At 42.8% G+C, this 22,184-nt stretch overlaps 1 protein-coding gene and 1 long non-coding RNA gene across 7 annotated transcripts; one reads left to right on the top strand and one right to left on the bottom strand.

Annotated features, from left to right (window-relative positions):
- Positions 1 to 1,601: 1,601 nt before the first annotated feature.
- LOC145658607 (uncharacterized) lies at positions 1,602 to 8,588 on the bottom strand. Its single transcript, XR_014124249.1, has 3 exons — positions 8,453 to 8,588; positions 6,905 to 6,960; positions 1,602 to 6,034 (listed from the first exon to the last, which is right to left on the bottom strand). It is a non-coding gene; the product is annotated as an uncharacterized LOC145658607 (long non-coding RNA).
- On the top strand, positions 7,901 to 11,297 carry paqr7a (progestin and adipoQ receptor family member VII, a). Of its 6 annotated transcripts, none has more exons than XM_081716265.1 (3): positions 7,920 to 8,238; positions 8,334 to 8,693; positions 9,145 to 11,297. In XM_081716265.1, exons 2-3 carry the CDS (start codon positions 8,678 to 8,680, stop codon positions 10,221 to 10,223), a joined length of 1,095 nt encoding a protein of 364 aa, XP_081572391.1. In that variant the 5' UTR covers positions 7,920 to 8,238; positions 8,334 to 8,677; the 3' UTR covers positions 10,224 to 11,297. The 6 variants fall into 6 exon arrangements, 5 of the variants coding, with proteins under 5 accessions (XP_081572391.1, XP_081572390.1, XP_081572392.1 ...); XM_081716264.1 differs by having other exon boundaries at positions 7,920 to 8,554; positions 8,656 to 8,693; XR_014124248.1 differs by having other exon boundaries at positions 7,901 to 8,554; positions 10,041 to 10,177.
- Positions 11,298 to 22,184: the final 10,887 nt, after the last annotated feature.

The following is a 22,184-nucleotide window of genomic DNA, read 5'->3' as shown; positions in this document are numbered from 1 at the left end:
ATGTACATATCTATGTCAACAATATTAAATTTGTAATATGAAATAAAATGTTGATGCCTACTGCTTATAACAAGTGAGACAAAACACTTTACCTGTACAAGGATGCTCCAGGGGTTAAGTATTTAGTTGTGGGAATGTGATGAAAATATAACTAGCATTTATTGGCTTATGCTTTGATTTTAAATATCCTAAAGACAAAGGGATATCTTTTTGAAAAGTAAATAAGAAAAAAAAACCCTGACACCTGGCAACAATCAACAGTAAGGTATGCATTTGAAACAGAAATGTGAAATGAAATGTGTGTAATTATCTTAGGTGTTTAAGTTTAGTACAGTATGTTTTAAAAAGAGACACAAGGGGAAGACATGTCTATGTGTGAGAATGTTGAACAGCTGTATTTCTGTTCTATTGTGTGGAAGAAAGTATGGTGTATGCCATCATAACTTAGACTGCATGTCTAAAACACATTTACTTCAACCTAGCTCAGCATCATATTCCTTTTTAATCTCATTACAAGAAATGGTCATTAGTGCAATTTGAAAGGAAATAAAATTCAGCTAGTGTTGTAATCCATTTAGTCTTGGATTTTAGAATAACACAGAAAGACAGATGAACCATTTTGAATGTAACACCAACAATCAGTGAAATAAAGAACCACATGTAAGTTGTTTTTGCATATTTATAAACAATATAACCAATGCCTCGCCGTGTTTCACTCAGAATGTGGTAGATTAACGTTATTTGTTGAATGTGCTATTTAAAAAGGTGTCGTATTTAGGAATCAAGTGATATCTATATTCATTTCATAGACATAATTTAAACTCAACAGAAGACTGTAATTATAAAGAGTTCTGTATGTGTTCTGTGATATTGACACATCTAATGTCAGAACCAATAAATAGTTTAAAAACAACCTTTTTTCTGCATCAAAAAACAGTGTGATACAGTTTTAAGATTATCATTAGTGAGTAATGGAGAGACATATCTCTTTTCAGCTGCACATAATTAGTTTCTTATAAACAAATCCAAAACATTAAGATTAAATAAGCTAAATCTTCTCTGCAATTTCAAAGTTTCCATACTCCTGACTTACATTTTAGAACAAAACTTTTTTCTTCAGTGATGTAGAGTGTGCTCTTTCAGGTCTTGCTTTGTGAATATACATCTGTGGCCATTGTGAAGGAGGAGAGAAGAGGAAAGAGGAGAGGGAAGCCCAAGGGAATATTTCAGGGCCACATGTCCTCCATGCTGGCCCCCATTAGGCCTGGCAGGTGATGTATGATGCAAACCACAAAAACAAACTACTCAGCAAAAGTAGGCAGACTTTGATAAATGAAGGTGAGGTGACACAGATACCATGAGCTCATCATAGCTGAGCTTTGGGAATTCTCCAGTAAAATGCTGCTTCAATATCTGGCCACAGCTTCCAGCCCAATTAGGCCAGAGAAGGTAAAGTCTAACAGCCAGAACTCTGTTTGCAGTAAGTCTAAAATATCAGACAATCATCTGCTGTATTTTGGCTCCTCTGAACTTTTTAATGAACTTGTTGATAGTACTATTATAGAAAGTATTGTTTGAAATCTTAAAATATCCTAAATTATCTTAAGAGAACCGTATAAAACAAGGGAGGTAAATGTAAAGTATTGCACTGAAAGTTTCAGGTACCTGATTCAAATATTACAAATGTGGTCACAATCAATACATGCCATCAATATAGAATGTATTACATTCTTTGTGTGTGACAGTACAATACTAAATAGAATCTATGATCACTCTACTAGCACAGGTGAGGTCTGGATTGTTTTCGTTTGTCTCAGTGGTAATAGATTTTCTGTCTGCCAAAGTGGATCGCTGGAATATTACCCTTTAAAAGAAGAGAGCAAGGCAATAAAGCTGCACAATGTGTGGCAGTTAGAAGTTGTACCTCTGAACCATTCTTCTAGGCAGCCTGCAGATGAACCTCTCAAAGGGAGAGTCCATACATCTCTAAGGCTTAAAATATCAAAGCTCAAAACAGAGCATCCTGTGGCACTTTCTATGGCACTACATAAACCAAAGGTTAAAAAGTTTTCTCCATGTTTACAGTGGAACATGGAACATTGCCATTAGAAGTGTCATACTGATGATGAGTTGCAATGTGCTTGTGAGTGTGCCTGAGAAGAAAGACCTTTCATAATGAGATTCTCTTGGGGAGACTGGATGTTAGCACTGAGATACGAATGAGTGAAAATTCCTTGAGAGATGGTAAAAGCACCCCTTCCCCTATAGATGGACGACATAGAAGATGGACAATATTAACACCTGCGATAAGTAATTAAGCTAAAGGGCCTGTTCTACAGCAACAAATAAAATCATAGCTAAATGACATGACAGAAATTCACCACTGATATTAAATTTCAATCTATGACTAATCAGTTGTATATCAATCTATTTTTATGAATATGTGGTAAAAAAAAAAAGACATTACATGCATATTTAGTACTTAGTACAGTACATACATATTTAGTACATGCAGTTTTCGTACTGTCCTGTTATTGCAAGGGAAAGGGGAATTTTTGACAACCATTGTTTTCTGTCAAATAGAGCCAAAGACATCATAATGCAGTTTTCATTTTTGTGAGTTGATAAGTAATAATGTAGATACTTTTTTTCTCTTTGAAACACTTGTGCACCTGGAATCTTCTGTGTGTACACACACACACACACACACACACACACACACACAAAGAAGAATTCAGGTGCACAAGTCTTTCAAAGAGAAAAAATATCTACAGTCTTGGAACTTTAGAAGGAATGAATGTTATGATTTAAACATCTACTTTTTCAAATATGGATTGGTTCCTCCACCTACACGTTCAGAAGTACTTTGCTTGGTTAGCACAGCTGGTGAAGAACCTCTGTCTGAAATGTCCTTCTGTTTCTCTGTTTGGATACTTGGTGTACTTCAATTTTGAATACCTATACATTTCTTACTACACAACACTCACCTGGAATCTTTGGATTTGTGTGTGTGTGGAGAAGGGGGCCAGGGGGGTAAATGAATTGTAATTCCTCAGGGGGCTGGGGATCATTAAACAGCTTAAGTGCTTCTTGAAGAGGTAGGTCTTTAGTCTATGACTGAAGACAGCAAGGGACTCTGTTGTACAGACATGCAGTGAGAGTTCATTCTACCATCTGGGTGCTAGTACAGAGAAGAGTCTTCCCAGTCTCTCTCAGGGTGGTATATCAAGATGTGCTGTAGAGGCACAGGTGCTAGTTACAGTGCAGAGTGAGGCAAGTGCTTTCAGTTCATAGGAAGCAGGCCCAATTTAGGAGCCTGAGCAAAAAAGTTTTAAATCTGATGTGGGCAACTACAGGAAGCCATCTGGGGGAACCACAGCAGTGCAGTGATATTTGTGTGTACTTGGGAAGATTGAATGCGAATCATGCAGCTGTATTCTGGAGCAGCTGCAAGGGTCCAGTGGTGAGTACAAGGGGGTTTGCCAAAAGTGAGTTGCAGTGGTGCAGTCTTGAGCATCTGAGGGGCTTTGTCAGCAAAGAAGTGGCTGAATGCTCCTGATGTTATAAGAAAAATCTGCATGTTCAGGTCTTGTTAGTAATGACAGTAAACAGGAAAACACATAGATTTCTTGCATTTTCAGACTGTAATAAATTATAGTGGAAACAACAAGTCTTATTTTCATTGTAGATTCATAAAAAAGGGAGCTACCCTGTGTAAGAATTTTGTACAAAAATCTCAGTAATAATATATAGGAAACATGGTAAAACATGACATTTACATATATTAATAACATTTGCATTTCACCCTTGTGTGGTGTTTGGGTCTGTGGGGTCTGTTTTCAATGTTTACCAAAAGAAAAATGTTAGGCTTGATTATTTCAACCTCAGATTTTATGGCTTTGGGTCAGTTCCTGTGAAGAACATATATCATAACACATTTTTAATGACTTCACACTGTACACCCGCCCTAGACATTTATATTACACAGGTGTTTTTCGGGTCCACTGGAACCACAGGTAATAAAAGTGACCTCCTACATGGCCTACTGTTAGTGTCTGTGTTTCTGTTTGTGTTTGTGATATATGTGTGTGTGTGTGTGTGTGTGTGTGTGTGTGTGTGTGTGTGTGTTTGCATATGTGTTCACGCACAAGGGCCTACTATTCACAGACAAGATTGCAACAATGTTATATTTCAAGCTGTCTGCTCCTACATCCGGCGCATTGTACCCTCTATCTTGTGGGAATCATTCATTATTTTCTCACACTCCTTAAAATTGGGGGCAGAGTACAACCAATAAATATCTGCGTGTGAAGCTATGCATAGCAGTTGATCAAGATGGCAAAAAGGTTCTCTGCTCAGAAGGTCTTAGAAATTATTTTTGAAGAGAGAGAACATTGGGAAAATAATGAAGAGGAAGAATTCTCTGAATTTGAAGATAACATTTCTGTCAATTCAGTCTGACAGTGAGTCTGAAGAGGATGAAACTGAACTTGAACCACCATCAAAACAAAAAAGTCAACAACCAGCCTCAGGAACCCCTCACCAGTCAGCCACAGGACCAGCCCACCAGGCAGGACCAGTCACAGGACCAGTCGATCAAGCAGGACCAGCCCATCAGCAGTGAGGACATAAGGAGCTAGCATGTGGAGAAATATGGATGTCAAAAATGGTGAAATTGAATGGTCTCCTTAGCCAAAGAAAGAGCCACCCCGCAGGTCTGACAATGTGATATAGATGCAACCAGGGCCAACACGGATGGTAGTTACTCACATCCAGGACACAGAGTCTTCTTTTGAACTTTTCATGCTGGATAACATCCAGAAAATTATTCTGAATTGCACCAATTTAGCGGGAAGGAGTGTTTTTCAAGAGCGTTGGAAGGACATGGACCAAACCCATTTACGTGCATACCTTGGGCTTCTTATCCTTGCTGGAGTTTTCTGATCTAAAGGGGAAACCACAGAATCCCTGTGGGATACAGAAACTGGCAGAGACCTGTTCCATGCCACAATGTCTCTAGAAAACTTTCAAATAATTTCCAGGATTATCCGCTTTGATATCTGAGATGACAGACCAGCTTGGACGCAGATAGACAAGCTAGCTGCCATCAGAACAGTTTGGGACAAGTGGGTGCACTGCCTCCCCCTTGTTTTACAACCCTGGCCCTAATGTCACTGTTGATGAGCAGCTGGTGCCATTTAGGGGCTGCTGCCCCTTCGGGCAATACCAACTAAACCTGCAAAATACAGACTTAAGATCTGGGCTGCCTGTGATGCTGTGTCATCATATGCATGGAACAATACACATGCATCAAGTGCAGGAAATACATATCCAACACACACAGAGAAAAACTCTGTCCCACATGTGTTTTATAGGATGGCATGAATAGAGCATGTGTTCAATGGGGCTGATGTTTTTTATACTGACACAAATGTGTTCAATTTCTTAACAGTGTCTCATTTAGACTAGGTCTAAATAAACATATTTTTCCACCCATATGCTGATATTGAATTTTCCTTTTTACTTTTTTTTTTTTTTTTTTTTTTTACATTTTATCACAAACAGATTGCACTATCATTATAAATATGATTTAAAAGGGGTAAATGGTAAATATTAATCATATATCCTGTCTTTATTGCTAGTATTTGTCATAAGAAACCATCTGGTATTTTTATTACATAAATTGTTATGGCTGTATTGATTTAGAAACCCAATAATGTGGTGGATCCACCAGGCCCGCAAACATTGGCTGAGTAACAAAAATATGAACACCACACAGTACCACACACAAACTATAGTTTACAGTAGGCTTTATACCGCTCCCTCAAAACCAAAAAGACCAAAGAGCATATGGTGGACTACAAAAAGCTGCACATATTCTCCTGTCTACATCAAGAGGGCTGAAACAGGGCAGGTCACCAGCTTCAGGTTCTTGAGCATCCATATCTGTAAGGATCACCATCAAGAACATACTGGCCAATTGTATGACTGTATACTGCAGAACCACAGATCCACTGTGGCTGACAGGAAGACCCTGCAAAGAGTGGTGATGAAGACCATTTAGTGCATCACTGGCATACAGCTCCCTGTTATTGGAGAACTTCACCACCCGTGTTGTGTGAGCAGAGCACATCAGCTATTCCTCCCACTGCAGACACATGCAAACCTCCTGCCAGATAGAGAAAGGAGATACAGGAGCATCCATGCCAGAACCAGTGAGCTCAGGTTCAGCTTCTTTCCAACATCTCTCACTCCACTGAACTCCACACTACCCTGCACATCATACCTCTCATGTTTAGTGTGTGTTTATATGTATATCATATTCATCATATACACATTCTTGCTACCACTTGCTACATGCAATGCTACCATTTGCACATCTGGTAGACGCTAACTGTATTTTGTTGCCTGTACTTGTACTGAGCAATGAAAGTTTGACCTATCCCTCTACTGCAGAGACATTCATCTGTGGAGGAAGAGAGTCCTCTAGTGGATCAGTATTGAACTGTATTCAGAGGTAAAGCTTGAGGCCTAGTTCATAGAGGAAAAAGGCAGATCTAAGAACAGGTTTTGCTTCATACTTACTTCTATGATCATAATTGTACATGTACTGCAACCTTGTCCCAGTTCAATACAAATTCCAGGCAAAAGGATTCCTAATCAGCACATGTAAAAATGTATAAAAAATGTATACAAAAGTATAATGTGCTATATTCCTAAAGAATCCTCCTATAGAAGACTATATTCACTTACAGGTTACAGCTGATCAGTGAAAAACACTGTGTACCTCAAGTGACTGATGTGATAGGCTCCAGATCTTGCTGAAAACCCTTGTTGGTGAAATATGCAAGCATCCATAAAAACTGGCAATTTATTTTAGCTGTACATGATAAACATCACTTGCCTCTACTGGCCTTTCTGTGCATGCAGAGATGGTGTCCTTGCCCCTTTGGCATCCACCTATGAAAATAACTTTACATTAATATGAAGCTTGTTCAATATATGGTGGTTACAACTATACACACTTCTGCTTGAGATGCTCCACCTATTGGAGCGTGCTGGTCCCTAAATCATTGCATACTGTACAAAGTCTACATGACAATAACTAATCATATAGATATGTTCCAAGATATAAACTCATATGCATTCAGCAAAAGGGGACCAATCTCTCTTGCGCTCAGCAATACAGTTCACAATCGTCCTGCTACAGTGTGTTTATAAAGCCACCTCCTCGGCTGCACTTGACTTTATTAAGTCGTGATAACATAAATGAAAGAACATAAATCATTGTGATATATACAGTTCCACGTACCACTTTGTACAGTGTTCTTATATTTCACTTTAAACTGCCAAGACCGCTTTGGGTCATTTGGACTGCACCTGTAAATGATTAGTAGGCTTAAATTTACACAACAGTTGTGCTCCTTTGTGCAGAATAATAAATGACTTTTCTCCGTTCAGCCGACTGAACGCACCTGTTTCTGTACCAGTCCACTAACTGGATTACAAAAACCTGACTTGATTTAGTTTCGCGGATTCCGCTGAAATCCCCCCTCCTGATACCAGTTAAGACTGACTGGCTTTCTTAAGTTGTTTTTCTTGAGCAAATATTTAATATTTTAAACCTGCTTCATAGTATCTGATATGTTACTATATACTGCGATACTATATACTGATATATATATATATATATATATATATATATATATATATATATATATATATATACAGCTAAATACAAACAATTACTATGTACACTATAAAACCAGCAAAAGTATCAAAAGGGGCAAAACAAAATTTGAATCCGAATAACAAGCAAAAAACAGATGAGTGCACATGAACTGTAGGCCTTTTTTTAAAATTGTACCAGGAAGATTACACAATCTCATGGTAGCACACCCTGCCTAGCTCACGGATCGGACTTAGTGAGGAGAAGACAAAACGCGGACAGGAACGAATACGGGATGGGAGCTGCAGAATCTAGAAAAACTAGAGAAACTAACAAGCACAGGCAAGAAAAACACAACAGCCAGAACGCATACAGCGGACGCGACTCTAATCAAGAAAGCATATCACCAAAAACTGAGGCCAAGCATTGCTTTGATCAGGGTGGGCGTTGCATTCTGTGGGCTGACTTATTTTGATAATTCAGTTGCTACTCGTCTTGCATCTATCAAGGAAGTTAGACTACAACCTGTAACTCAGCAGTAAATCCAGGACACCCCCCCGGATTACAAGGTACGATTTGGAGATTATAAAGAATATGTGTTAAATTTCAATCTTTGTCTCCAATGGGCTCCTGCCATTCTTCTTTTTTTTGCGGTTAATTGCAGTCAAAGTCTGCTGGCGTTACGGAGTTAACGTACGTAACGCAGTCTGGTATGTTTAAATGTTCCACCATACAAATTGGTTATTGGGCTACAATAAGTAATGGGTTATTGGAAAACCTGACCTTAGTAGAAGGTGCCACGAGGAAAGATCACAGTTCACAGCGGGAAAACAGACGGAAGGATATCTTCTGTGCAACGTAGGCTACTGATTTGAAGCATACCAGGTATGGTTCGAACTTTCTTTTTAATGTGAATAAATGAATTAGAAACTGTTGCTGTCTTTTCGTCAGTATGTTTGTTGGCCTACATACTGAATGTTTTGCAGGTTGCTGAAATAACTAAATCTTATGCCATCTTGTCACGGTACGGCCCCTCTCCCCAAATGTCTCCCTGTGTGTATTCATCTGTGACTACGCCCTCCCTGTGTTTCAGACCTGCTCCTTATTGCGTGTGTGTGTGTGTGTGTGTGTGTGTGTATATATAAGTCCTGTGTCGATGTTTGCACAAGATTAGTTCGCTAACCACGTGGTCGTCTTTGTGTCAAATAAAACGTTTGTTGTGTTAGACACGGCTCGTCCCCGCATTCGCCTCCACTCGTCACACATTTACACTTTTATATAGCATAATTAAGGCTTTGCACAGCATATTATCAAGGTTAAGGTTCTCTCAAGTGTTTATGTTCACCCCGAGATCAATAAGATCTGTTCTGAAATGTAAATTTTGAAAAGGAGGTTGCACATCTTAATCCTATATTTCTTATATTCTTCAAATGGCTGCTGTTCTTTGAAAGACACATCTTCATACCTCACCACAGCAACCACTGTTATGGAGACGATTGGCCGTATTTTTATTAACCTGCAACCGGTGAGGAAGGTGCCCCAGCTGCTGAGAGAGGCTGTGCCTTCCATGCCGGCTACACTCTGTGATACAGAAGTGCCTCAATTCTTCCGTGAGCCATACATCAACGCTGGCTACCGACCCCTACACCAAAGCTGGTGTTACTACTTCCTCTCGCTATTCCAGCGTCACAACGAGACCATCAATGTATGGACACACCTGTTTGGGACATTAGTGGCCCTCACAAGAATGGTTCAACTGGCAGAGATGGTAGATTTCCTTAATGATCCCCATACTTGGCCATTGCTTATTCTCCTCTTATCATCAATTACCTACATGACACTGAGTGCCATTGCTCACCTGTTGTCAGCTAAATCTGAACTACACAATTATGCTTTTTTCTTTTTGGACTATATAGGAGTGGCACAGTATCAGTATGGAAGTGCTGTGGTGCATTTCTATTATTCCATTGAGGAGAGCTGGTACATGCGAGTGAGGGGAATCTTCATGCCTGTTGCTAGCTTCCTCTGCTGCCTTTCATGTTTAGGCTGCTGTTATGGAAAGTACCAGAACTATAGCCTGCCTCCTTGGGTTCGTAAAGTAGGTCAAGTGGTGCCTTCATCAGTGGCCTATGCTTGGGACACAAGCCCAGTTTTCCATAGAATCTGCCTCTGGTTTCTATCCTGGGAAGGAGATGATTCCGGAAATGGCCGAGCTCTGGCCTCCCATTGTGGCCAAGTGTTTTTTTTCCTCTCCAGCGCCTTCTTCTTCACTCACCCTCTACCTGAGTGTTTGTTCCCTGGTCACTGTGACTTCCTGGGCCAGGGTCACCAGGTCTTCCATGTGCTCTTAATGGTGTGCACTTTCTTCCAGATCCATGCCTCTTACTTGGACTACATCAACCGAAGAGAAATCTATGCCAAGCTCCATGGTGACAGTGACACCTTGTTATTTGTGGTATTGTATGTGATAACGACAGTCATCTGTGCCCAAATAGCTGCTTGCATGATTAAAAAAGTAAGTCGATTACTGGAATGCAAGGAAAAGACCAAATAGAAAATAATGGGTATTATGAAAATAGTTTATGCATAAAGGGCCTGCATATATGTTTTTCCCTCAATGTGTACTTGACTGCTGAAATCTGTTGCTCAGTTTAATTTGTTTTCATCCTTAATTCAGTCCTCACATCGCCAAAATTCAGACATTTTCTTTATCCAGTTTGCAATGCACCTGATCTAGAACTGTGTAGCCTCTGATCTAAGCAAAATATGTTGGGAGACAAAAAGGAGATTGACTGAGGGTCCCCAGTGACTGGATCTGAACAGCTCTAATTCACATTGTGTTTTCTCACTGTCAGGCTAGTTAATACATTTATTTTTAGTTTTTTTTGTTGTTTGTTTGTTTGTTTGTTTTTTATTCAAACAATGGCATCTCAACAAACTTTCAAGCAAGGTACATTTAACACATTGTCTTTTAGTTGACCATGGATGTGCATCTAGTAATGTATTGGCAAATACTGACTGAGTTTTCATTTATTTAACATATTAAAATATGTTTAAAACATCTTTGTCAGAATGGAGACAAATTCCATAAGAAGAATTTGATTTTCTATTGTAAGTGCCCTTATGGATTTGTGTTCCACAGGATAAAAATGCTTGAAATGGCTGGAATGGATAACAGTGTTATTACTTCGGGAATTAACAGTGCTCATTAGTTGGGGAATAATTATTGACTAAAATTTGGAATCAGTATTTATTGCTTACATCATCAGTAAGTGCATCGTTGCTTGTGTGTGCCTCATATAGTTAAAAAATATTACTTCTTAGTGTTTAAAAAGTTAAACACATTGCATAATAGCAGGGTGTTATCTTTTGTTTTCAGACTGATCAATGCTGTGTATGCTTGTCACATGCAGTAAACCAGCCTGTAATTTCTCATTAGCATTTGCATTGTATGTACACTATGAACATTCTTGTTTCATGCATCAGAGTGATGAATCTTTGGAGTGATTGTATAAATTCTTAGTCTCAGGCAAACCATGTACTTCTGTGTACCTAGTTAACATAACCATGATGACCCATTGGTTTAACATGAACTCTAGTAGGTTTGAATAAAGGTGTTCTCACAGAAGACTTTTCTCACACTTTCTCACACTGTGTTAGAATTCTCTGCAATGTGACTCCCTTTTCTCTCTCTCTCTCTCTCTCTCTCATGTCATGCTGTCCTATGCTGTGTACTTTTAGATAGGTGCAAGATTATGTAAAATGTTCTGGAGTTACTGTCTCATTCTACGGCCAGGGCGATCCAAATTGAGATTATAATTATATGAATACATAGAGCAAGATGAAAGTTGAATGGGACAAATATGTTAAAGACAAGAAAGAAAGTTAAGAAAAATATGTCTGTCAGATCCATCCATTTGGCTCCCCAACCGGCACATAATTGTTAGATGTAAAGAATACAGAGTCACAACAAGTAAAACTGGTTACACTTAACAATGATTAGGCAGGTCGTGTGATTTCTGATGATTCACAAAGTATGAGTATTGATCTCAACAATGACAGGAGATATCAAGAGCGTAATGTGGCTGCAGACTTTACTGCTACAAGAAGCACAAGGATCAAGTGGGTTTGTTAAACTGTGAACCATATCAGGCTCAATGATCAACACAGCAGCCAGTGTGCTGCAAGCAATATCCACTATCTAGTGATTATAGTCTATAATACATTTGTTAATCTGGTACATAAAGCAGGTGGTCAGGGCTGGAGGTTTACACAGGACCTTAGAAAGGTAAATGAAGTAGTTGTTCCACAAGCTCCTCTTGTGCTGGATGTTTCAGCTATTGTTAATAAAATTCCTGCTACTTACAGCCATTTTACTATTGCCAACTTATGCTCAGCATCTTTCTGCATCCTTGTGCAAAAGAAAACACAACCTATTTGTGCTTTTACTTTTAAAGGAAAAAAATACATGCTTGCCACAAAGGGTATGTAGCTGCACCTGCTGTCTTTGCGGCTGCCGTACATGAATCCCTGTCCACACTAATGTTACTTGAGGGTTGTATGCTGCTACAGTATGCAGATGGCATAACCCTGACTGTGTAAGGCAAGCAGATGTGCCGAGAGGGCTCTACAAGACTGCTGAAACACCTGGCTGATGAAGGTTTTAAAGCTGCACTTGATAAACTGCAAAATTACTAAAACCAGTGTCTCATATCTCGGTTTTACTTTGTCTCATGGAAGTTGCAAACTCTCCCAAGACTGCACATAGGCTGTCAAGTCATTCAAACCACAAAGAAGGGCATGATATACACATGAACATTTGGGGACTGCTAGTGGTGTGCTTGCTCAGTGACATGGAGGCTATCTGTGGGCCATAGCATGCCTGTCCAAAACCTTAGATGTGGTGCGCATGGCTTACCTGTCTGTTTACGAGCTGTAGCAGCAGTAGCTCTTATGGGCACGGATGCAGAAACGATTGTTTTATCACAACCTGTAACTATATATACTTCACACCAGGTGATTCTCAATATATTATCAACACAACACATGATGGCACAAAGGCACAGTGGCTATAAAAATATTTTGACATGTACCAGCAATAACTATTAAAGTCTCATCACCTCAGTCCCCAGCATATTGAGTTCTTAGTTGACAAAGTGTTCGTTGATGGTTCCTGTTCTAAACTGAGTGATGGTGTTCTTCTTAGCGGTTACGTTGTTTGTCATCTTCCCAACATTATTATAGAAGCCCACTCCTGTATAGATCAGCACAAGGGGCTGAACTTGTTGCCTTAATTAGGGCATGCTCCTGATTCAAAGATTAGCCAGTAACAATCTATACTGACAATTACTACACATTTGGTGTGGCACATGAATTCGGCTGCATATGGTCAAGGAGAGGCTTTCGTGCAGCTGATGGTAAGACTGTTTCCCATTCTGCATTTATGTAGCCAACGCTGTGGCCAAAGAGGGGACAACTTGACCCTACATTGGCCCATCTGATTGTACTTATAGTGTTCTTTCACATACTTTAGTTAATGACCCTAGCTCGAATGATGTTGCCCATATCTTTTTTAACCTTTCTTATGCGTCATTTTCACGTTGTTTCACATGTCGCACAAAGGGGGTGATTGATAATATTAATAGCAGATATTGTATTGTAGAAGTTGCAAAAACTAGTTAATTTAGTTAACTAGTTAATAAAATTAACTAGATAATAACTAGTTAATAAAAAGTTAATTTTAAAGACGTTTAATTTGTGCTCAAAAACTGTTGTATGAATGTTGGCTAAAGAAGTGACACAACTACTCAGATTGACAAATTAACAAGTATATAAGATCATCTTGCCACATCTCTTCTTCCCACAGGTCAAGCAACTCCTTCTTACAAACTTGGAGACAAGGCACTAATCAAACGTTTGTTCCCTAGGAAACTGGGAGAGACATTATGTTAAGGGGGCCCCTGATTAGACTAGGTTGAGGAAATGTGTGTATGTTCTTTCTTGTTCCCTTTTCTCAGCATCTCTCACTCTTTCCCTTATACACTGTGTGCACAAATTTTAAGGCAAGAGAGTATTTTGACCATATCATCATTTTTATGCATATTTTCCAACTCCAAACTGTATAAACTTGAATGCTTATTGGATTTGAGCATATCAGGTGATGTGTATTTGTCTAATTACGGAGGGTGTGGCCTAAAGAGATCAACACCCTATATCAAGGTATGCATAATTATTAGGCAGCTTCTTTTCCTCAGGCAAAATGGACCAAAAAAGATATTTAACTGGCTCTGAAAAGTCAAAAATTGTTAAAAGTCTTTCAGATGGATGCAGCACTCTTAAAATTGCTAAGATATTGGGGCATGATCACAGAACCAGCATACGTTTTGTTGCAAATAGTTAACAGGGTCGCAAGAAATGTGTTGAGAAAAAAAATATGCAAATTAACTACCAAAGATTTGAGCAGAATCAAACATGAAGTGACCAGGAACCTATTATCCTCCAGTGCGCTCATATTACAGAACTGCAACCTACCTAGAGTGCCCAGAAGTACAAGGTGTTCAGTACTTAGAGACATGACCAAGGTAAGGAAGGCTGAAACCTGACCACCACTGAACAAGATACATAAGGTGAAACGTCAAGACTGGGCCAAGAAATATCTGAAGACAGATTTTTCAAAGGTTTTATGGACTGATGAGACGAGAGTGACTCTTGATGGATGTAATGGATGGGATGTATGGCACAGAGCTCCACTTCGGTTGTGATGGAGGCAGCACAAAGGAAGTGAGGCCAGGGTAGCAAGGAAGTGTTCTTTATTATCTATAGGACAATAACTATTGGAAGCAGTGACAAAACAAAAAAAAACAAAATAATATTTCTTCACGAAGATAGCGTGATGTATCTAGACTCTCAGGTCTGTAGTCCACTAATGTGCAGAGCTGTCTTCTGGGACCTGTGGGTTTAAATAAGTGAAGCTGAAAATAGGGAACAGGCGATGACAATTAATAAGCAGGTGATTGGAAGCAGTGCGGGTAAGTGGTGTGATCCCTAACAGGAGTGGGCATGTCCCTCCTGCTGAATGGCTGGCCAGATGTAACAGAACCCCCCCACCCCCCCCGAAGTCTGCGCCAACCTCCTGGAGCGTGGTCGGCCCAGCCGACATGGAGTAGCTTTCAGTGGATGCTCCCTGTGAAAGGAGGATGTGAAGTCAGGGTCCAATACTTGAGAGGCCAGTATCCAGCACAGTTTCTCCGGGCCGTACCCCTCCCAGTCCACTAGATACTGTAGTTGTGTACCTCTCCGCCTGGAATTGAGCAAGGCACGTACCTTGTATGCTGGTCCCCCTCAATTTCCAGGGGTGGAGACAGAGTACCCAAGGGGTTACCTTCCTCCGCAAGGGGGCCCTCCACCACTGGTTTTAGGGCTGACACGTGGAAGGCCCGAGATGCCCTGCTGCTTCCAGGCAAACCTATCTTGTAAGTAACGTCGTTAATCTGTCTGGTTACAGTGTACGGGCCTTCAAATTTGGCCATTAGCTTCCCCATGGAGCCTGCACGGCTGTCCTTCGTTGAACCCATACCTTTTGTCCCAGTTCATAATGAGGGGTCTCCCCACATTTCTTATCTGCCTTTTTCTTGTAGTTCACAATTGCCTTCCTTAGTCTTTGATCTCCCAGACCTGCTCACTGCGGCGACACCACGTCTCCACTGCCGGCTGGTCAGACGTAGGTGCATTCCAGGGATAGAGTGGTGGCTGATACCCTAGAACACATTCAAAAGGTGTTACTCCGGTCCCTGCATTGCGCAGTGAGTTCTGGGCATACTCTGCCCAGGGGAGGTATGCGCTCTAGGTCTCGGGGTGCTGTTGGCTATATAAACATAAAAAGTTGCCCAGTTCTTCATTCACCCTTTCAACCTGTCTGTTATCCTGGGGGTGGTATCCAGTTGTCAGGCTGACCATGATGTTCAGCTTCCTGAGCAATTCTTTCCAGAGCCTAGACGTGAACTGAGGACCCCTGTCAGAGACAATGTCTTCTGGCAAACCAAATAGCCAAAATGCATGGCAGAAGAGTTGGTCAGCTGTCTCCAAGGCAGTGGGTAAACCTTTTAGCACTATAAACCATACCATTTAAGAGAATCTATTATCACCAGTATTAGTGTTCTCCTCAGAGACAGATAGATCCGTAACAAAATCAATAGCTATATGAGACCAGGGACGCAGAGGAGTGGGTAGGGGAAGCAGCTTACCTGCAGATGGGGTGAGTGGGATTTTGCTATGTTGCAACAATACAGTGCCTACTCCCACGTCTGACGCATCCGCTGTTACCACAAAAGGCCTCTCAGGATCCAGTTGCTGCAAAAACAGAGCGGTAGAGAAGGCAGTCTTTAACTCCTCAAAGGATTTTTCCGCCTCTGGGTACCATTTTACCCTCTTGGCCTGTCCTCGAAGTGGGTCCATAAGGGTCCTGGCCAGAGTGCTGAATGATCTAATAAACCTATGATAGAAATTAGCAAACCCCAGGAAATGTTGTAGTTCCCTGCATGTCTGCAGTCTTGGCCATCCCATTACTGGTCCACTTTGCATGGTTGCATGCGCACACTACCCTCGCGAATGATGTAACCTAAAAAGCTCACCTCTCTGTGGTGGACAGCCCTAACGTCATACACATGTTAGTTCCAGGAGAAGGAAAAGATCAAGATATCATTGATATAAGTGATGACAGATCTAAACAGAAACTCCCGTAGGACCTCATTTATGTATGCTTGGAATATCGAGGGAGCCAATAAACCGTACGGCAGGACTAAATATTCATAATGCCCAGAGGATATACTGAAGGTCGTTTTCCACCCATCGCCTTCACTAATCCTTATTAGATTATATGCACTGCACAGGTCAAACTTGTTAAACAAAACCTGGCTCCCTTTAACTGTTCAAGCGTAGCTTGGACTAAGGGTAGAAGGTAAAGATATTGTACTGTAACACAGGGTCTCAGTCCTCCATCCTTTTTCTTCACAAAAACACACTTGCAGAGGCTGGAGGGACAAATGTAACCCTGCTGCAAAGTCTCCTTGACGTATTGCCCCATTGTCTGCTCCTCCTCCTGTGAGAGAGGATAGATCCTACACCTGGGAGGAACAGCACCCTCCTTAAGAGTGAGGGGGAAGCTGTGTGGCCCTCGTGGGACTAAATGCCTGCGCCAGGTCCTTATACTTCAGGGGAACAGTAAGGGTTTGTTTTTTTTGTTTGTTTTTTTTTCAGCTTCGGGGCTCTTTATTGTAGTTCACTGGAGAGGCACATTTTCCTTTGCAGGAGGCTGCCTACTTGAGGATACAATTCTTGGTCCCTGTTTTACATGCAGCAAAGCTTGTCTGCAGTGTCGTCCCTAACGTGGATGGTAAAATATCGCTTTCATTTTTTGTTTGAAAGCATGATAATCACTCATCAGTGGAGAAGAGTTAGTAACTAGAGTAGTTCCCCAGGTACGAGCTTTCCCAGTAACTCTGGAGATCACAAAGGAAACCTTGTCGTTATCAGGCAGACTTCTGAATGGCATGTAATACCTGTAGGGCCTGATTGTCATGGTAGGCCAGTCCCCTACCAGGAGGGACATGCCCACTCCAGATAGGCACCATACCACTTACCTGCCCTGCTCTCAGTCACCTGTCTTTAATGGGAGGTACCTGCTCCCCATCCTTTGTCTCCCTATATATACTCCTACAGGTTCTGAGGGAAAACACTATGCATTAGCAGATGAGACCATGTGTGCCCTTTGGTGCAATGTGATAGGAGAGTGATCATGACTTCTTTTTGTGTTTGTTTGTCCTGAGAATAAAGAGCATATCAGCTCGACATCACCTCTTGTCTCCTCTGTGCCGCCTATGTCACAGAATGCTCAGCTACCAGGATGCGAAGCGAGCAGCCCTGACTGAGCTCACCTGCTGGCTATTCAGATGGCGGCGCTGGATTACTCCAGTTTCTTTCGGGAACTGCAAGCGGTGTTCAGGGGAGGTTCTGCAGGCAAGTGCTGTTGCGCTTGAGTCAAGGACTCAGATCTGCTGCTGACTATGACATGGAGTTCTGGACCCTGGCTGCAGGAACATGTTGGAACAAACCCGCACACATGGACACGTTCCTGGGTGGCTTAAGGGCAGAGCTGCAGGTAGAGCTATCCTGCAAACAGGAGGCTACCACTTTGAATGAGGTAGTGCACATAGCCATAACCTATGACCGTCTCCTGCAGGAGCGATGCCATTATCTCCACCGGGATTCGCCACAACAGGAAGGAACCATAACAGCCAGGCAGACCAATGTCTCAGAGGAGCCCATGCAGCTGGATGCAGTAGGGGTACAGCCCAGGGTGGGAGAACAAAAGAGAGGCAGCAATCCGGTGAGTTGCTCCCTGACCCACTCCATGTTCAAATTACCAGTCGAAGTGTCATACAAGAGGTCGTTTGCTTTCTGCCTCTGCTCTAGTTGACTCGGGGGCTGCAGGGAATGTTATGGACTGGAATTTTGCAAAGAGGCTGGGGATAAAAGCCATCGCTCTCCCCTCCTTGCTAAGCATTCAGATCCTGGATGGGGGCTTGGTAGGCCCTGGCTACATCACCCATGTCACTCCTTGTGTCCGCCTCATCACTGAAGGGGCACACATGGAACGCATTGCCTTTTTTCTCTTTCCCTCCCGCTCACCCTCTCACACTAGGTCTGCTGTGTCTGCGTGCTCACAGTCCGCAAGTGCTGTGGACCAAATATCGCATTCTGCAGTGGGCACCCTCATGCAGCCGAAGGTGCTTCCCTACCAAGGATGTGCCGCTCAAGGCGACCTCGATAGAGCCCCAGAGCAGAAAAGCAGGTCCCCATTCCCCAGGGGTACAAGGACTTGGTGCAGGTTTTCAGTCCCACAAAGGCCACTCCCATTGGGACTCGGACTGCGCCAGTACCCTCAAGGAGGGGGCTGTACCCCCCAGGTGTAGAATCTATTCCCTCTCACAAGACGAAGAGTGGGCGATGGATCAATACATCACAGAGGCACTGGAACAAGGGTACATCCCCCCCCTCTACCTTTCCGGCGTCGGCCAGGGTCTTTTTGTGAAGAAGGATGGGGGCCTGAGACCATGCGTGGACTACCGAGGGCCCAACAAGCTACTGATTCAGTACCCATATCCCTTCCCAGCGCTTGAACAGCTGAGGGGAGCCAGGTAGTTCACCAAGCTGGACCTGCATAGCACCTACAATCTAATCCGGGTTAGAGAGGGGGATGAGTGGAAGACAGCCTTCAGCACATCCACAAGCCATTACAAGTATCTGGTCTTACCGTACAGTCTGGCCACAGCTCTGTCCATATTCCAGGCTTACATTAACAAGGTTCTAAGGGAGTTCTTGGGAAGATCCATTGTTACTTATATCAACGACATCCTGATCTATTCCTCCTCCTGGAACCGACATGTGTGCGACGTGTGGGCAGTGCAGTGGACCTTAGTTCAGAACCACCTATACTGCAAGGCAGAGAAGTGAGTTCCACCATAAGGAGGTTGACTTCCTGGGTTACATCATCCAGGAGGGAAGTGTATGCATGCAACCACGCAAGGTGGAGGCAGTAACGGCTTGGCTGAGACCGCTCACATGTAAGGCATTAGTGTTTCCTAGGTTTAGTGAACTTCTATCATAGGTTCATCAAATCCTTTAGTTCACTAGCGAAGCCTCTCACGGATCAACTCCAAGGACTGAATAGGTAGATCAGATGGACCACTGAAGTGGAGAGATCCTTTGAGGAGCTCAAGACATCGGGGTTCACTCATTATATGGTTGCATACATCGGTGGGAACGGGACACCTTGGCGCTACTCGCACAGAACAGCTGATGGGAGCGCACTATTGGTGGCCTGCGATGAACAAGGATGTGGTAAGGTATGTGGCTTCTTGCGCTGACTGCGCCTGCAGCAAAACACCATGCATTCCATCCACAGGTAAGCTACTGCCCCTGCCTACTGCTCTCCGACCATGGTCTCACCTACCCGTGGACTTTGTTACTGACTTACCTGTCTCAGAGGGCAACACCGTTATCCTGATCATAGTCGACAGGTTCTCCGAGATGGTCTGATTTATCTCTTTGGCGGCCCTGCCCACCGTGCTGGAGACAGCTGACCTACTCTTCTGCCAGGTCTTCTGGCAGTTTGGTTTACCTGAAGACATCGTTTCGGACTGAGGCCCTCAGTTCACGTCTTGGGTGTGGAAGGAACTGCTGGGTAAGCTCAACATCATGCTCAGTCTAACGTCTGGCTGCCACGCTCAGGCCAACTTACAAGTGGAAAGGGTCAACCAGGAACTGTGCAAGTTCCTCCGGCTATACACCCCGAGACGTGGAGCACGTACCTCCCATGGGCGGAGTACACGCAGAATTCTCTGCACCACACCGGAACTAGTCTTACTCCTTTTGAGTGTGTCCTAGGGTACCAACTGCCACTCTACCCCTGGAACACCCCTGCTTCAGACCAGCCGGTTGTGGAGAAATGGTGTAAAGACAGCGAAAGGACCTGGGAGGAGATGCATCAGGGACCGCGTAAGCCGATCGTGGTTTACAAGAGGAAAGCGGATCAGAGACGTGGGGAGACCCAACAATACACACTTTGGCAGAAGGTGTGGGATTCAACCAGGGATGGCCATCATGGACAAGATTAATGAGGTGACCTACAGGATTGGCCTAATGGGGAGCAGTAGGGCATCCCGGGCCTTTCACGTGTTGGCACCAAAGCCCGTTGGGGGGGGGTGTTCTGTCACAGTAGACACACCCACTCCAGATAGGCACCATACCACTTACCTGCCCCGCTCTCATTCTTTGTCTCCCTATATATACTCCTACGGTTTTGAGGGAAAACGCTGTGCATTAGCAGACAAGACAAGTCCCCATGGGTGCAACGTGACTCAAATTCAGGAGATTGATCGTGACTTTGTGTTTGTTTGATTGTCATGGAGAATAAAGAGCATATCAACTCGACATGGCCTCTCGCTTCCTATGTCACACTGATGAGGTTGAGGAAGGTAATGGAAATTCTGGAGCTTGCAGAATACCCAGACTAGTAGTGTGTTTAGTCAATATAACAGGATATTGTAAGGGTTGGCACCATGCTGAGGCCCCCTCTGGCTACTAGGGGGAGGCCTCGAGTCAGGCACACTACCAATCAGGCTTGATGCCCAACAGATGGGCTAGGTCTACATAAGTCCAGCGACCCAGCCACTCAGTGCTGGGTCTTTACTAATGTTTTGAGCCACACTCCTAGCTGGTAACTCTGGGTATTGATGTCTGTGAGCCCTTGTGCTATATCTCTCTTCTGCTCTGTGAGGGTGTCTGTGTTTTTACACATCCCCTCCCTTCTCCAGTTTTCCCTCCAGTCTGTCTCTCTCCCAAGGCTCCCCTTGGCCACTAAAGTTCCTCCCTGTCTTCTGGTTTTGTTTGGGAAGTTTTAGAGTTTGGTTTTCCCCAGTGCATCGGGGCTACCATTCTTCCTTTGGCATCCTTTGTTTTCCCTTTTTCCGCGCTCAGCATGGTGGTTAGTTTTTCCTCCCATTTTGTCGTCCTCCACTCCTTTGAAGTTTGATATACGCGCAGGTCGTTTTATGGCTGCCGCAGTCTAGTGGGAGCCTGTTTGCCTCGCAACAAAGCGGCTGGGGTTGAACTCCCTACTGTTGTTTTTTTTTTTTACTTTGCTTGTTTTACCTGTTCTAAGATCTAACTGTTTTGCACACGGGCCCACCATCATTAAAGCATGGTAGCTCACCCAGCAGAGTGTGTGTGTCATCACCTGTCTGTCCTGGGTTTGCGCACCATTAGATTCATATTTCCCTTATGTCACATCCACAGTCCTACTGTACTGATAATGTTTCTTATACTAATTGTGACCCCAAACCAAAAATATATTGTTCTGCAGGCTATACTCATATTGTCCATACCCCGAGTATTGTGTGTACCATTTAGGCCTGAAACTGGGATTTTCAGAGTGCTCTCATTATATAGATGTTAATCATGGTCTTTCTATAAGTCGAAACAGTGCTTTTATGTTGTTCATAGGGAGAGTCTAAACATTTCCCCTGCCCTTTTACTGGTCTTCCCATTACTGATTCTATGGTATTGGTTTGTGGAAATCCTGCTTATAGAGGAATAAGTCACTTTCAATGGACTGTTGCAAACATACGTTAAGCGCTGCAGACGCATGTAAAAAAAAAAAGAAAGAAAAAAAACCCTGTTCCCCAAAGGTTTGATGGTTATACTTTAAGAGTTCCAGGGTCGGCTATAGGCTGGTCCTTGTTTTTGGGAAGAGGCACAATTGTTGCTTTGAATAAGATCAACGGTCTCACTTGGCAGGTTTTGAAATTGGCTAATGATACGTCGCATACTTTAAGCTTAGTTAACACCGAGTTGGCTGCCTTGTGCACAGTAATACAGAATTGTTTGGCTCTTGACCTCCTGCTGGCAAAAGTGGGAGGAGTGTGTAAGGTTTTCAATGCTTCAGGTTTTTAGTCCT

Source organism: Electrophorus electricus, chromosome 6 (assembly GCF_041902795.1).
Source record: "Electrophorus electricus isolate QZ-2024a chromosome 6, ASM4190279v1, whole genome shotgun sequence".
Classification (NCBI taxonomy): domain Eukaryota; kingdom Metazoa; phylum Chordata; class Actinopteri; order Gymnotiformes; family Gymnotidae; genus Electrophorus; species Electrophorus electricus.
This window is presented reverse-complemented; position numbering and strand designations above follow the sequence as displayed.